At 45.0% G+C, this 17,791-nt stretch overlaps 1 protein-coding gene and 1 long non-coding RNA gene across 6 annotated transcripts in view; one reads left to right on the plus strand and one right to left on the minus strand.

Moving 5' to 3' along the window:
* Positions 1-7,111, minus strand: part of LOC139048090 (uncharacterized) — a 99,959-nt gene extending 92,848 nt beyond the window's left edge. Inside the window, exon 1 of one of the 5 annotated variants that reach the window (XR_011507482.1) lies at positions 6,838-7,106. This is a non-coding gene — a long non-coding RNA (uncharacterized lncRNA). Of the gene's footprint in view, positions 1-6,837 lie in introns of all 5 variants that reach the window. The other 4 variants (XR_011507480.1, XR_011507481.1, XR_011507479.1 and 1 more) reach the window with 4 other exon arrangements.
* A 304-nt stretch (positions 7,112-7,415) lies between these two features.
* On the plus strand, positions 7,416-13,600 carry Polr2D (RNA polymerase II subunit D). The gene is made up of 2 exons (XM_070522517.1): positions 7,416-7,763; positions 13,247-13,600. The coding sequence occupies exons 1-2, from the start codon at positions 7,581-7,583 to the stop codon at positions 13,496-13,498; spliced, it is 435 nt and encodes a 144-aa protein (XP_070378618.1). The 5' UTR covers positions 7,416-7,580; the 3' UTR covers positions 13,499-13,600.
* The last annotated feature ends 4,191 nt before the right edge of the window (positions 13,601-17,791 follow it).

Genomic DNA, 17,791 nt, shown 5'->3' on the forward strand with positions numbered 1-17,791 from the left:
AAACGCCCAAGCGCAGCTCTATCTTGAATTCAAAGCAAATATGTAAAGAGCACAGGGGCAGACTTTTTCTCCTTTTTGTAGTCATGGTTACCTTGCATGCACGGTTGTAATCATGACTGAAACCGAGAAATAACAGTTCAGTTATTTTTCCGTTTATCAGAATTTCTGAAGATCGAGTCATGTCGCAATAACCAGAACAATACTCCACTCAAACCGAATTAAATTGGTGCTAGGGGAACTCTGAACCGGTAACCAGAACAATATATAACCCGATCTTCAAAAAAGCGAATCAAGATGAATCAATTGTCAAGTGCTACGCACTAGCCCAACTGAAAACAAGTTCTGCCAGGTTGAGTCCCTGGTTAGAATTACTAATGCGTTTTACAATGATAAATCTACATGCAGAACGAAACATTAAGAAGCAGTTGATACATCTTTACATTTAGACGGCTTGTTCAGGTCTCTTGATGTCCGCACAGCATACCTCTCGTTGACGGCAGCCAAGGACCTCTCAAAAAGCTTATCGTCTGACTACAGGTATCCATGGAAGAGAGGCTCGCTCATCATCGCATTCCGCGCATTCACAAACGAAATAAAACGAGCGCCGCAAATATGATACGCACGCCGACTTCTCACTCATGTGGAGTGAGCTGATCCAAACTGAAGCACTGCACAGCGACTGTGCCACCAAAGAGAGGAAACAAAAAAGAAAAAGAAAATGGTGATATGTCATCAAGGCGAGGCCCCGCCCCTGCACGGATTTGTTGTGAAAACAGTCGCACCCTATGGTGGCTAACGGAAGGGAAAGCGCACAACGATAAGCTGGTTCTTTATTTTATGGTGCCAACTTCAATGCTCATTGCAATGGACGACCCTGACATGACACATTGGCTCGCGATGCTGGGCTCGAGTTCAGCGATTTAAGCACTGATGAATGTGACCTTCTGCTCAGGGCTCGCGCTGCCTGCGCTGTTGTGTACTACTATGACAGCGGCCTGCTCTGAAAGACACTCCACGCGACTTCAGTAAGTTGGCGTTGAACTCTTAATCCTCTGGACAAAAGTGCAGCGAGCACACTATGGGACTTTTCGGCTCTTTGCCAGCACGCTGTGGCAGAGGTACGGCACTTAACCACTTCAAACGGAGAGGTTCACTCGTTGGCACACAGTGATAAGTAACGTAGGATTCGCTGCTGCAACTGCCCTTGGCCAAGTTCCGCGGACCGTTCGCGCATCCCAAGACATCATCACGTGGAAGTGGCATTCTCGCTGCTTGTTCCAAATGCAAGTTTCGCGAGCCAGCAGGACCACCGCAGCACGACGTGATAACGAAATAACTGAAACTCCAAAGCGTGCGCGGCACCAAGTCGAGTGCACAGAGTCGAGCGAAAACAAAACCTTTCGATCACACATACTACTCAAGGGTAACATCAAAATGTTATTTTTTCTTAGAATCGAATAGAAGTAGACAAGTAGCATTTTCTTCCGTCTTATAATCTCATAAAATTAATACGAGTAGTTGAGTACTAGTGACATAAATTACGATGAGTGCCTTCGTCATCGGGCTAGTACCGGAATCTCGTTGGGGGTCTCAAATCGCGCCATGCATTTACCTCAACTTCTCCGTTACTAAAGCTCTGTTCGCGATTATATTGACGCCTTAGACATTCTAGAGCATTGCTTTATCACTTTAACTTGACTTTCTGGTAATCTTTACCTTTAGTGTCTCTAAAGGATTGCCTACAGTTGAAAAATAGGGCACACTCATAATTGATGAAATTAAGCTGAGACCATCACTAGATTTCAGCAAATCCACCTACAAGTTTGATGGATTTGAGGACTTCGGCGGTGCCAGTGGGCATAGTACCAGCTGACCACGCTCTTGTGATTATGTTTGTACCGATATTTCAGAAATGGATACAGCCAATCGCAAGTTTTGCCACAAAGGGTGCTGCGCCCGGGAGCGTGCTTGCCATGCTCATACTGGAAGCTGTGCTTGAACTCGAGTGTCGTGGGGCATTGGTTATGGCTGTCATCAGTGATGGTGCGGGGAACAATCATTCTATGTGTACACATGTAGGAATATCAGGGAAGCTCTGCGAACCAGTGAATAAAGTTCCACATCCTTCACCTGAAGATGGATGCTTCCTCCACTTCATGTGTGATGTACCACATATAATAAAATGTGTGCGAAATCATTTTCTCACTCACACATATGCAAAGGTAATAAGCACCTTAACTTCTTTCTGATTCACTATAACTGTTACCTTGTTCTTTATTATAAAGCAGGCTGGCTCTAACTGCATTAATTTCAAGGATTTTCAGCATCTCTTAGATACAGAAAAGAAGGCACGCCTAAAAGTCATCCCAAAACTTACAGCTTCACATGTGAGCCCTGAAAAGCTGGAAAAAAATGAATGACCATCTGGCAAGTCAGGTGCATTCATAAGCTCCCGTGCTTTTTGTTCATTCTGGCTGTCTTTGCATATTTTAAGCAATTGCAACTGTTAATCAAGTTTGAACGTGCATCTTCTTTGCATTTCTTTCCGTATTTAACATGCATATTTTTTTTCAGCTGTTCAGCACAAGTGTTGGAATAGGATTAAAGTTTTATAGGGAGCGACGTACACCAGGCTTTGAAAACACAGAGGGCACAGAAAGATTCACCTTGCACATGAATGACCTCTTCAATGCGCTGAATGCCAAATTTCCAGTTGAGGGAATAAAGAAGAACTCTCGCCAGATCAAGGTAAAATTAACTTTTTTGTGTATTCAAGCAATTGCTGCTTACTGAAGGCAACAAGAATAATACATAATTGTGTGCATCTCTTTTGTGCGGTGTTGTAGGTCATTCAAGATTTCCTTGAATTGCTGAATATAAACGAACAAAAAAAAACAGCCTCCAGCAAAACACGAGGCTTTTTGCCTCTCAGACGACAACAGAGTCTCTCTGCGTGACCCTCATGTCTGTTCTGGATACAATTTCTCTGTTGCATGACAAGAATGTTCTATACGTCCCGACTGCAAAGCTTAATCAGGATCCCTTGGAAGTAAGTATCCATATATGTTGCTTTTATTCTTACAGGTCACTTCCTTCGCCGCACATGTAAACATTTTTTTAATCTTTTTACCCATAGCGCTTTTTTGGTGTGGTACGGAGCTTCGGTCGAGACGAGGACCACCCAACCGCGACACACTTCAGCCAGATATTCAGGCTGCTTTGCCTCTACACGCCTTTAAAAATAGCGACGAAAGGAAACTGCTCTGGTGATGCAGATACAGTGTTGGTGACAGTTGAAGAAAGCCTCAGCGGTAAGAAGCTAGCTGCTCTTTCAAGAAAACAAGCCAGAGAGGAAAAACTCGGACAGATGCTTCACAAAATTCACTTCAAGGTTTCTTCAACGTCGGATCCAAACCAGCGTGACTACAATCGTGCCACTCCATTTGAAGCTGTTCTTTACTATTTTGGAGGCTACGTTGTGAAGAAATCGAGCAGGTTTTCTAGCTGCGAGAACTGCGTCGAAACCATCATTGCTGCCAGTCATGTCCCACCAGCAGCTGTCCTCACAGAGATGAGGTCTTTTGTACCTGGTGCTTTAAAGCACCCATCTAGTGCCCTTTTACAAATGCTTAATGCCATTGAGTCTGTCATTGAACAGAAAACACAGGACAACAAAGTGTTTGGCGACTTGTTTTGGAGTATGGTGCAGGAACTTTCGAAAAAAACCTCTCGTCTGTGTAGGCTGCTCCACGCACTCAGAAAAGCTTTGCACCCGAATTATAAAGTTTCATCTAGTTACACGCATGCATTTTTATGCAAAGTTTCTGAGGCAGCAAAAGGACCAGAGTGTGCAGGTAAAGGCAGCAAGGAAGAAGGCAAAGTTGCTTTAGAGACATTCTCGCTTAAATGGAAGCTAGTTGAGATCAATAAAATTTGAATATGAAAAAAAGTATCGTGTGCTTTTCTAGCATGACATTGAGTAACAATGAATGCATTCCAGCCACATATTTCTTTAACAAAGCACAAATGATGAAAGTGTATAGCTGCATCGGGCGGCGAGTGCTATGCATATGGAAGGATCTCCACCTCTTTCTTTTCTTCCAGGCTGCAATGGCATGCAGAATTATAAATATGCTTTTTATGGCAAGCGGTAGAATCAAGACTTACAGCCTGCGAAATAAAATGCTCAGTTCTGTGACTCTGAAAGGTAAGCGCGCGTCAGCAGCCTGATACCAACGAACCGCCACGCACGGCTGCGAACAGCAGTTGCGGCACTCAGCTGGAGCCGGATGAGACTGTTCCGCCACCTGGCGACAGGCGCAGGAATGGAGTCGCGGGATACTGTGCCACATTGCCGTGCGATCTGAGGTGTTACTCTATGTAGGCTTCAAAATTCGATCTTACTGCGAAATTTGAGAAACAATTTAACAGTAAGTCCAAAATCTATTTTATTTGGATGTTTTCCTAGAAGCAGCAGCTGTCGGCAAACCACTGACAGTGTTGATGTGGTAACCTTGCGTCGTGTTTGAGTGTGGATGTGCGAGTGTTTCGCGCGCTTGTTTAACATCATCGCAGAGACTAGCGCAGTTCGTATGACCGGGCACAATTGGTGACACCAGGACGACGCCGGGCAAGTGATGAAACATTCTTAATGCCAATCACTTGGCAAGTGCAATGAACGAACGTTGAGCGATAGGCCTAGCATGTTGCGACCGCTAAAGCCTGACGGGTGTCGTCGCCGAACTGGCACCACTGGGCTGGCAGAGCACGTGCAGCAATTCTGTGCAAATGGTCATGTGCGATTGCAGTGAAAACACACCCTACAAACTTTGAATGAAAAGACAGCCCTCCTTAACGTCAGTATGTCCAAAACACGCAACCGCACAACGACAAAGCTGATGCCGCAGTGGAAGAATAGGGCATGGTACAGTGCAGCAACTGTGAAGGATGGACCCACTTGGAGGACTCCCCTTTCTCTAATCTAGAAGAGGCCGAGGGGAAGGCATACACACGCAATTTCTGCACCAAGCTATCTGCACTGTATAACACAATAGTATTCAGGAACGAAAAATGAGGGAAGAGTTTAACCTACTGGTGGAAACAATGAAATACCAGTGGCAAACAGCTGAAGCTACAAATAAGGCAGAAATACAAAAACTCACTCATGAGCTCAACGCAGAACGTTCTTTACGTGAAGAACTCTTGGAAAAAGTGATGGCTCTCCAAGACTGCGTTGAAAACCCCAGATCCATACGCTGCCACCAGGCCGACGACAGTGACGCTGCCATGCCCAAAGACAACGCCAAGTCCTCAAACAATAAAATTGCCCACCCGCCTTCCAGCCTAAAATAAATCCCGGAGAAAAAAGCAAGCTACCCTACAGAAAACGGCGAGTCCGGGGAGGAAAACGAAGCAGGCCCATGGCTCAAAGTGGGAAAAAACAACTGCGCAGTGCAACCATCAAATGAACATCTGACAGCACGCTACACAAGCCAGAAATCTGCTTCGAAAAAACATAACCAACCCAAGCAGCAACCCAAGGACACACTACCGCAGCATAGATGCATAGTGATGCTTGGAGACTCCAACGCCCATTGCCTAAAGAGGCAGCTATATAAAGAAGTCAGTGATTGGAGGCTTCGTGTCACTACGAAACCTGGGGCAACAGCGGAGGAGACCCTTATTCATGCTGAAAATGAGATCGCACGCGCAAACCCATCTGAAACTGGGCTCCAACTAATACTTCACGTTGGGACCACCGACATACTAAATGAAAGAGAAGCAAACGGATCCATAGAGCAGCTGAAACAGAAACTGCAATCTTGGAGCCAAAATGAACCTCAGCACCACTACGTAATATGCGACACACCGGAGCTGACGTCACAAGGCCATCACGTGACAGCCGCCTGCCAAGAATGGAACAGGAAAGCCAGTGCAATATGCACCAAGCTTGGCCCGCAAGTAGAGTTTGGTAGTTATGCAAAATTGTAATGAAACTCTACAGTGCACTATCTAGTAACGGTGGTCATTGGCCTGTGTGAAGCAGTTGAGAAGGGACTGCAACAGTTACAGGCTGAATATGATATTGCAACGGTGAGGTCAAGGGCAAAGCATCTCATCTTGGTAGTCCTGCGTGCTTCTTAGAGAAAAAGTGGTTCCAGAAATTGGGGCAGACCATGCTTGACTTCGATCCGCTTGATAGTCACATTTACAATTTGTGCAGAAAAATCGCAGAAGAATACATAGAAGTGAGGATACACCACATGACGAAGGAACGAAACCGAGAACTGATCAAGAATAATGTGAGGCTACTTCTGTCAAGCGAGTTTATCTTCAGTCACCAGTAGGGTACCTGTCACCATGTTTATGCGCTTGAATTAAGCTCCTTAACATTCATGCAGGTGAATCGCTTTCTACACGCCAAATGGCTGCTGACAGATGTAAAATAAACGTTTACGGCCAGAACTGCGTGTTTTCAATGCTTTGTAAACGCAAGCAACTTCATCTGCAGCGCGAAGAAGCATGAATGCGGTTGCGCTCAGCTCCTTTTTGCCACTGACAAGATGGCCACCGCGCGCTCAGCGCAGCTTCACTGTCCCCAATAGGCGCGTATAGGCGGTTCCCACTCCAGCAAATTCTACATATCCTCCTTGGATGATACGCGCCAGCACCTAAGGTGTGCCATTTCATCTCAAAGATGGTTCTTCACTTGCTCAACACTGGTCAACACAAAAGCAAAAAGATTGTTACAAGTCTCTATCTCCAATATCGATACGTTTGCCTATATAATAATTATTATTAGCATACTGTTTTTTGTAAGACGTAATTACTACTCACCTCGAACCACGCGGTGCACCATAATCATTGCCGGCCGTCACGATCCGTCTTCGCGGTAGAACTCCGCACACGCCGCTTTGTTACTTTTCTTTATTTAACGTTAGTACAGTACGTACGGGCGTCATACTTCGCGGTGACATTTGACCTAGGAGTGCAAGCACGGCAGTGCCGCCATAAATATCAAAATTTTCAACACGTACACTACTCGGAAGCCCGCACATAAGAAACACATCACGCATATGCACGTGTTCGACTACGCGCCAATGCCTTTTAAGCGATGCATTTTTTTTTTCTTAAGGCTACAGAAGAGATAGCAAAACTGAGGTGCTGAGTGAAATGTTTGTGCGCGCCGTCTACGGCGTCTTTATACAATGTGAAAGACACAAAAAATGAGGTACGTTGATAGCGGTTCGCGAGGCGTAAAAGAAATTGAAAGTTTATGCCAAAGTGTGGTAGTCTATAACTTTAAAACTAAATTCAAGTCTCATTGCCTTGCCAGCTTGTGATTGTGCTTTTCCACGGAGGAAGTAAACTTTCCACTGCTCAACGCGCTAATATTTGCCCCCTTTCATGCCTTCATCTATCCATTATCAAAACACCCTCACAAAGATGGCCGCCTACGTTTGCCCCACAACTGCGTAATCGGCAAACGACTTGCCGTTGCCCGCTTCAAATCTCTCACGCAAAACCCGACTAAGCGTGTACGTTTGTGAGTGTGTTCAAGGAAGGAACAGTGCGACGGAATGGCGGGCGTTCCGGCGGCCGCGGCACCCGTGCTTGACCAGGTGGAAGAGGACGCGTCGGAGCTGCAGTTCCCCAAGGAGTTCGAGAACGCCGAAACGCTCCTAATCAGCGAGGTCCACATGCTGCTTGAGCACCGCAAGCAGCAAAACGAGAGCGCCGAGGAAGAACAGGAACTCTCGGAGGTTAGCGCGCTCAATTGCGAATGGGGTAGTTACTTCTTGGCGTATTTGTAGCGCATCGTACAGTAACGCTGAGCTTAGTGTCACAAGTTAGTGTCACTGCGCGCTGTCCTCTTGTGTTCGCTCTACAACGCGAACAGGCAGTGCGCCCTCGGCCCGATAGAGCGTCAAATGTATCAGGAATTTCACAGTTCTAGCGCTCGAGATCAGTGAAATTATTACGGTATTTGTTATCAGAGCCGGAGGCGTCAATTAAATACCTAGCTCCCTCATTTAAGCAACATTCGGCAGGTTTCATATTGCCAGTTGTATTGTCTTAGTAAAAGCGATTTTAACGGAAGGGAACGTGTGAACAATGCAGCGGTATTGCAGTGAACTAGAAGGGCATATACTAACTGAACCAAAGTAAAACATTGTTTTAAACACGTTAATGCTAAAATTTATGTTTTGCTTCTGAGGCCCTCTGCAACTTTTCTTTGAGAAAGAAAAGTTATAAAGGGCCCCAGTAGCAGAGCATCAGTATCTTATTCCTTTAACAGCAGAAGCTGTTTTCCCATCTGGATTGCGTTATATTACATTATCAGCGAGATGACTCCAGGAACGAGCCTTGGAAACAAGTTCTGTAAAAATCGAAGTGTGGAAACAGCAGCTGACGGTTGCATCAAAAGTTCGTGACCGTGTTAAGTCAGATGTTGACGGTAATTCTTAACATGTTAAAGATTCCCTGGCAGTGAAAACATTTCCATAGTCCCTCACCATGAAACGCCTTATAAATTGTGATTTTGGCGCATAAGACCTCGGAAATCAAGTCACTGCATGGCAAAGTGACCTTGTTTCATTAGTGGCCAGTCGTTGTGCCTTCCAGTTTGGATAATATTGTACATGTAGCAATGGGCTGGTTTCGCCAGTGCCATGTCGGTGTCGACTTAACCGGTGGGGGTCAATTTAGCCTAAGCAGCATGCTTTCGAGTTTGAATTGAACAAGTTTTTCTTCCATAGCCATGTATAATTTTCTGGAGGGACTTGCTGCCAGTGCTGTTTAGTGAAGCAAAATGTCAAGTTAACTGAGGCCCAATTAAGAGGGGTCGAATGTATATACTAGCCTAATCTTTAACAGTTCTCAGCCACACAAAAATTAGCATCCACAGCATCGTTAGTGCAAATGGGAGCAAAAGCAAGCAATCTGCGATAGCACCCATTGTAGCATGGTGTGTGATGAAAGGCTGCATGTTTGTTAATGAGATAAATGCATTGACCCTCTTACTTTCCGTAATGGTCGCCACGTTGCAGCAGTGCTTTTTTTTTTTGGGCAAATAAGGGCTGGAAGTGTTCCCAAGCTGTTAGTCGCTTTGGGAGTGTTCACACCAGATTTCTTTAGAGCAAGTTATGCTCGCCGACATTAACACCAGCGGCGTCAGCATCGCAGCTTCATCTCACTTTTTCTTTTACTATTGGGGTGTGCCGCAAGGCATATAGGTAGAAGTATTTTTAAAGTACAAGCATGCCACCCTCTGTGATGCAGCATTTCGCAGCTCATGCGTATAATGCAGTGTGGGTCAGACGAAAGCAGTTACCTGCACAGCATGTCAACTTGGCAAGTGGCTTGACAGCTGGCACCACTGTGGGAGCTTCATCAAATGTTGTGGACTTTGGTGCATTTTAGAAAACATCCTAGCAGACAATGATTTTACTGCTGAGAGCTTTTTGTCATATGAGCTTTTTTTTGCTGAGAGCTTTTTGTCATAGCTTTTTAACATCTACATAAACAACATAGTTCTTATCCACCGAGAAGCAAAATTCATAAACTACGCCGATGATACGAGTGTTTTTTTATCAAACAACTCTTTTGCAGGCCTCATTGGTGCAGCAAACAACCTATTAACCCATCTCTCAAAATGGAGCCAGGACAACTTTTTAAAAGTAAACTCGAATAAAACACAAGCATTCATCTTTAAAACAAGAGGTACATGTACACCATTGACCCACAACATATTTTACAACTCTGAGAAAATAGAGGTTGTTGACACGGTAAAAGTACTTGGCGTATATTTTACCGACACATTGCAATGGGACGCTCACGTGGATTTTGTACTCCAGAAACTGAGCCGCATAACAGGTATACTACATCGAAATCGCTACCTTTTACCAACGTCAGCTAAATTGATCATTTATAATGCACTGTTTGCCTCGCATGTGAATTATTGCCATCTTGTATGGGGCACGACATCAGCTTCCAATCACTCTAAAATACTATTGATGCAAAAAAAGATAATACGCGCTATCGCAAATGTGCCATACAACTCGCACACTGAGAGTCTTTTTACCAAGTACAACATAACAAAAAGTCATCATCTCTACAAACAAACCCTCCTACGCACCCACTACTTTCAGGTAAAAAATAGAAGCAACTTCATTACAAATATAGCAAACTTAAAAGAGAATAAACCCACATATGAGACGCGCAGCCATGAAAAATGGCTCATACCCTTTTCGAGGACAAATTACGGCCATCAAATCGTCGCAAATACCTTGCCACGGCTACTAAATTCTTATCTAGAAGCCGGCATTGACATCCATGCCTTGACACTATCGGAGCTCATCTGTCTGGTGAAAACTACCATTTAAATCGCTATGGTTTCGTAAAACCATATGTATTCATTGAAAGAAATGTAATTTATTTGATGTAACCCACTGTTCTTTATTTTTTTCATTTCTGAAAGTGTTCTCTGCCACCCCTCTGCCAATATGTAAAGGGGGCCAGGGACCACTCAAGCTGCCAATAAGCAGCTTTTACCTTGGCCCCCTCCATTTGCTTGTAAGTGGGCACAAATAAAATGAATGAAATGAATAGTTTTGCACATATGCAGCATAGAACCGTGTAACAGCACCACATCTACAAACACAGCGCACTGCTGTAACCTAGTGCTGTTCTGTGGATGCATACTTTTGAAATATGGCAGAAAGAAGCCAGTATTGAACCGCTGAACCATGAGGCTATTGCAAGCGAGGCCAATTGTTCACCATTGTTTGTGTGCTTCCTGTTGATGTTGTAACACTCTTTGTCACATGATGTGCTTCACCTCACTTTCAAAGCACCTGTTATTTCCAAAAGACTGCCATCTGCTTCGTCTGCTCTAGAAAGAGTCTGCGGCACGTGCAACTCCAGTCATGCGCTGCCACTGCTCTCCATAGCTCTATTTCGCCTTTCCGAGCACATCCCCACGGCACAGCACTTGGGACACGCAGCGTGCCTATGCCAGTTCCATCCCTATCCAGCTTATCCCTACCAGTTTCATCACCCCTATCGAGTGAAGAACTCATGTTTGTTTTTGCTGCACTGTGTGATCTTTCCAGTCGCAATATGGAAAGCATGAGTGGCCAGTTTGGCTCGAATGCCCTGCAAGCGGCAACTTCAGCAACACGTGCACCCCATCACAACTTCGTGCCGCCTATCGCACTCGAGGCTCCATGCTACGCTACTCTTCCACAGGTGTGCTGACCGCACTTCAAGTGCCACAACAAATTCCAACTTCGACATAACGGAGGGCAGACATTGACAACAGCGCAACACCTGTGAAGCCAGCACATAGCACGTCGACCAAAATGCCATCACCTTGCACCAGGAAACCAGCGTGCATGCAAAAGCATTGCCCTGTCATCAAATCAGTTGGCGTTCCTGCTGAACGTGTTGCACAAACACCACAGGAAGCATTTCTGAGCAGGGCACGATGCATCAGACAAGCTTGAAGGCCTTCTCCCTCATCGAGAACAGTTGGACTGACGTGAACAGAAAAAAGAAAGTAATTTAAAATGTGCCAAGCGATGTGAGTGAGAGGCATTGAAAACTGACAAGAAAATTAGACAGCAAGACTCAGACATGAAATAAATTACATAAACATTTCTAGACTTCTTGGCCATATCATGTTTTTCTTTTTACTGACCTCCTCCTACCTACCTTTCTGACATCTCCTTCTTGGTGAGCAGGCAAGCGTTGTGCCCCTTCCAGTGGCAGTTGCCATTCTTTGACTCTTCCAGCAATGTTACAGTATCCGTCTGTCTTGCATGGTTCGCCTTACTGCTCTAGTACACATTAAGATGAGGGTAATGAAGTGCAACAGAGAGAGGGTAACGGAGTGCAACAGAGCAAAGAAACAATGTTGCAGTACTCGGCAACTTAGTCTTCCGTGATGCGCAGTGATTGGAGAGCACAACAGATGGCACTAAAAGAGCCATGCCTATTGCAGGCAGCTGCCTGTCTCGCCTCGATTCCAAGCGCACCGCCTTCGGGATTGGCCGCTGCTGCGATGCTGTAGCCTCATCATTGTTGGCATCATTTAGGTGTCATCGGCATCACACACGCAATTGCTCGCCTTGCAGAGGGTGCTATTCTGGACGAAGACTGTCAATTTCCACCATGTTGCTGGATTCGCCATACAGTGAAATCCACTTATAACAACATTAGAGTGCTAAGAAAATCTCAGCGTTATGACCGACAATTGTGATAACTAGGTTGCACAAAAAAAAAAGAGAGGGCGCATACAGTCAAACATTTAATTACACAGAATGAAGTACGGTTGAACCCTCTAACAGCATGTGCTGGTTCTAACATTACTCGGGTGTAACAATGAGCAGCCAATGAACAGTCGTCTCAACACTTGTATGTGTTCTACGGTAAAATAAACTGTTTACTACAATGATCCCATGCTGCAATATCAGTTATAGCAATTAAATCTGGTTATTAGGTGTCTGCGCCAAAAAAAGGATGTGAAATCCAGGAAAGAAATCCAGCCACTTCGCACCACGAACCTTTGTGTTGCGCACTCTGTGTGGCATGCCTTCGTCATCCCTCTCCCGCCTCCCTTCCACCCCTGTGACTTCAGGGAGAGGGTGCAAGGGAGAGGGACGTGCAAGGCTGCAATGCAATGCACCACAGGCATGCCCTGCAGGGTCTGCAGCACAAAGACTAGTGTGGTGAATCAGCTCGCATTTTTCTTTTTTTTTTCAAGGCTTTTACATTGCTTTTCCTTTGGGCACACACAACCAGTAGCCAGATTTGATTGTTATAACTGATAATGCAGCATGGGGTCATTGTAGTGAGCAGTTTATTTTACCATACAACATATACAAGAGTGGACTGTGCATCGACTGCTCATTGTTAAGATCGGTATGGTTACAAGTGTACTTACACTTCTGATTGGCCCCCAGGGCTGCTACGACCTCATTGATGTGGAATGCCAACTCGGCAGAATTCAACTACATGGTAGAATTTGACAGTGTCCGAAACAGAACCTACGGAGACATTACACCATCTGATAACATTACGCCATGCTCCAAACGAGGCTAGATAGCTGGCTAGCTGCAAAATGCTTTGCACAGCATTTCAGGTTCCCACAGTGTGCGGAAATATGACATAATAAATTTTTCTACGTAATTTTCTTTTGTGCCTCCAAGTTTAATTACCATAATAATTGTTCGTCTTCATGCAGGTGTTCATGAAGACGTTGGGCTACTGCCAGCGGTTCAGTCGGTTCAAGAACCGGGAAACCATCACAGCCGTGCGGCAGTTGCTGGCCCAGAAGAAGCTGCACCGCTTCGAGCTGGCTCAGCTGGCCAACCTGTGTCCCGACAATCCGGAGGAGGCACGTGCACTCGTGCCCAGCCTTGAAGGGCGCTTCGAAGACGACCAGCTCCGGCAAATACTGGACGATATCCAAACACAGCGCAGCTTCCAGTACTGAGAACCCCTGTTGTACTGTCTAGTGTTGTTTGAAAGTGTCTGCAGTGTAAATTTCCAATAAATAAGACCAGTGTTTATTTATTTATATTGGTCAAAGCCTTCAGTGGCTTGTTGCAGTGGCTCATACCTGGCGTTTGGTAGAGTGGTTCAAAAAATATAATCAAGCGGTTTTTAAAAAAGTTGATGAGTAATACAAACAATATCATCATCAGCAATGGCTCATACCCTAAAGCAGTTGACATAGGGCGCTATAACGTAAAACTATTCCAAACTTTTCTATTCCAATTCTGCAATCAGCCCTTCACGGTTGGTCAAAAACTTTTTTGGACCATCCCCACTTAACCTGTCTGTCAGGCGACGTCACGAAAACCATAATAGCATCCCATCTAATACAACGTGTACACACAGATTATGCATGATTTGATCGAACAAAAGAAAAAGTTATTTCTGATTCGACCCCTTTTCGCCATTATGCCCTCGGCTATTGTTCAAACGTTTTCGGGCTGCACCCACTTCACCTGCCTGTCATGCGACGTCACGAAACCGCAAAAACTCACCGCGTCAAAGTGACGTGTACGCGATATAGATGCATTAATATGCCGAAAAAACTGAATTTTCTTCGGAATAGCCGCAAGCTGTACCGTTCCAAAAGGAATAAAAGATGGCTGCCGCCGATTGATCTGGCATTGGCAACTCGCAGCTGCCGTAGAGCATGCATTTAATTGCGTGTAACCAAACTTTTTTCGTGGCCGTGTAACGTTTTCGAGCACTTTCGGCACGTTTGTGACCTCATTCTGCCAACCTCTTCTTTGCTGAGCATCCGTTTTAGCGTCATTCTTAAGCTTCCGTTGCATGCCGACGCGATTTCCGATGAGCCAACACAAGCTAAGTAAGGAAAAGCGGACCAACTGCAGACGCCAACACCACCCTCTTGATCCTGTTATAGATTTTCAGTGCAGTGGCTTGGCCCCATCGAATCCCTCTCCACTTGAGCGTTCTGCTCGCCTCTTGTCAGCCAATTAGACAAGACACGCCTCTCAGTGTAGGCAATGTTATTTGTTTTTCAAGCAAACAGAAGTGACCTCCTATGAACGAGGAGAGCATTTGATTGGCCTATTCAGACAACTCTGCGGGTGACCGCCCGATCCTTGCGTCGGCGTGGCCGCCGACGCAAGGGTCGCCGATCGCCGACGCCAGGAGAATGGAATAAAAACATATTAGAATAGCTTTATGTTATATGGCTCATAATCTGAAATGGCTCATACTCCCGTAAGCATCAATGGCTGAATATGAATGAATACACGAAAAAAAAAAAGGAAACAGCAACACCATGAATGGCTCACAACCCCAAAAGCAAGCAAAAATGCAATGGCTGAATATGAAAGAAAGACAGAGAAAAGAACGAAAGAACCTTTAGATAGTACATTAGGTGCTCGTATGTGTCATTGAGGAAATCAACCTACAGCGCAATATATACGTTTACTTCACAGTGCAGCTCGTTATGTCTTACAAGAAGAAACTAGCAGCTCGAATAGATGCTTCTCAGTAAATCAACAGGTTAAGGTAGCGTTGGTGACCGTGGACATGTGGACGTGGTGAATGAGGATGCGTAAAATGCCAAAAGTTATTGTGGAGTTGTTCAGGCGCCCACCCCTTGTCGACAGCATATTATCTATTACCACAGTCGCATAAGGCACTTTTGATCATGGTCGAGCCCAATCGGGATCTAAATTCTCCATTTCGATTTGTTTCTTTGTGCAAGCTGCAGCAGCAGGCTTTCATCTTCACGTGTCACAGGAGTGTAACATGCTGCCAATCATTTTTTTTTTATTCACATACTGCACGCCAGAGCTTTGGCCCAGACAGGATGGGCTTCTCACACATAATACAGTTGAACGCCTTACAGCAAAATGACCCGTATAACGAAGAATTTCGCATGCCCCAGCTGAATGCCCATCTGCCATATGTATAGTGAATGCCTCTGCAGCAAAGACGCCTTGCAACGAAATTGCCTGTACAATGAAGGAATACAAGCGACGCCGAGGGAAGATGTGTTGCTTTGCAACAGATTGACACGTAACGGTGCCGCCACTTTTCTTCGTAGCCACAAATTGGCGGCATTAGGGAGCCTTCGTACGCTGCGAAGGCTACCTGACAATACACATAGGAAGTATGACCGTAGCGGTTTAATTTGGGGAAAGACGCTTATTTCTGCAGCCCCGTAAAGAGAACGGCGCAGTGTCATGAGTAGGGTAAGTGGGAAATGAGAGTGGAAGGCAAGAGAAGGAGAAGCAGCGGGAGTCTCATCCATTCATGGAGCAGACCGAAGCGGGAGGGTGCAGATACCACAATAGCTATCGCAGACCCCCCCCTCCCCCACTACTTTCAGCCAACGTGATGGTCTGCTTAAAATTGACCACTGTCAACATTGTCATGGCCATTGAGGATGGGATTGGGGTGAAGGCAAATAAAGACGGCAGTCGTGAAGTGCCTATAAAATGCGATTTTTTGTTGACGAGCTGTGCCTAGCGCAACTTTAGGATTTTGCCGTTAAGCGTGCCGTGAACCGTAATGCTATAGTGTTGGCTGGAGTCGCGCATTTCATCGTAACCACGTGTGCAGAAGGAACTTGGTGACTTAATCGGCAAAGTATCATTATGATTTATTCTAAATAAAGATTTCCTCTTGCCAAATGAGCTTTGCCTGTGCTATAGTGAGGTTAACAGTATGGTTTGCAATCTTTACACTGAAGTGATAAATAATTAATTATGGGGTTTTACGTGCCAAAACCACTTTCTGATTATTAGGCACGCTGTAGTGGAGGACTCCGGAAATTGAGACCACCTGGGGTTCTTTAACGTGCGCCTAAATCTAAGCACACGGGTGTTTTCGCATTTCGCCCCCATCGAAATGCGGCCGCCGTGGCCGAGATTTGATCCCGCGACCTCGTGCTCAGCAGCCCAACACCATAGCCACTGAGCAACCACAGCGGATAGGCAACTAAGGATTTTTGAGATACCAAGGACTTCATTAGAGAGGCATCTGGCTGTACATATTGACAGGCAAAAGAATGTGTGGAGGATGATTGGGAGAAAAATTAACAGAAGTATATCTAATGACAAGTTACAGGAGAGGTGAATGAGTGAAAAAGGCGACAGTCTCATTCAGAAAATTGCCAGATGTACACAGATCTGAAGGCAGTGAATTCTAGTCAGACACTGTGCTGGGGCTATAACTACTCCTGAAGGTTAGTTTGAGTGAAAATTAGCTATAATGAGTATTTGTGTCTTGACTGATAATGAGTATTTGTGCCTGTGCTGCCACAACGGGGCAGCACAGATTACTATTACAATGTATTTTTAACGTGACTTTACTTTTCCATTTTGCACTGCCCTGTAATGACCTTTCAAGCATGTTCTCGAACGTAATTAAATTTTTGTTGGGCTTGACACAAGATTATTAAAACCGTAGAAATAACCAAAACTGGTAAACCTTACGAAGAATTTGGCAGAGTTTGCACGTATGCCGGTGACACTGGACAGTTTTGGTTGCGATCAAACCCAATAGAGATTGCATTTCTTGATCGTGACTGGCTCCTCCCTTTTGCAGCTTGCACAAAGGAGTGAATCGAAATGGATAATTTATATCCCAATTTGGCTCGACCATGATCAAAAGTGCCACATGTGACTGGGGTATCAGACAACATATGTTGTCGACAACCACCACAACACACACCACGAGCAGGAATATTAGGCACACTCGCATGCTACTAATCGTTCCCATGGCAGCTGAACCATTGCAGTGTCAGGATTCTGCCTAGTAATTTTAGCAAGAAACTCGCTAACCTGGAAATCACGTGGTAAAGGCTTTTTCCTCCATGAGTCTTGCTTAACACTTCTTATGAATACATTTCAAAACTGTTTCATTGTGCTCTCTATCTTAACTTCGTTTCATTGCTCCAATGTAGGTGTAGTATTTTTTTCAATTCTATGTGGGAAATGCGACAATGAGCATAATTTCTGGCCCATTTGTGACTGCAGCCAATATAATAATGTACAACAGTATGATATTTGTGTGTGTGTGTGTGTGTATATATATATATATATATATATATATATACACACACACATACATACACACACACACACACACAGGCTGTGAATCTGAATATCGAGCTGCATTTGGAGGTTGTGGAAATATTCAGCTTTTTCTCAAATCCCAAGGTCTCTAAACTTTGGCGGCTGTCTGAACATCACATCAAACCTACATCACTGATACCAAGGCAACTATGAAT

The sequence above is a fragment of the Dermacentor albipictus genome, chromosome 7 (genome assembly GCF_038994185.2).
Source record: "Dermacentor albipictus isolate Rhodes 1998 colony chromosome 7, USDA_Dalb.pri_finalv2, whole genome shotgun sequence".
Taxonomy (NCBI): domain Eukaryota; kingdom Metazoa; phylum Arthropoda; class Arachnida; order Ixodida; family Ixodidae; genus Dermacentor; species Dermacentor albipictus.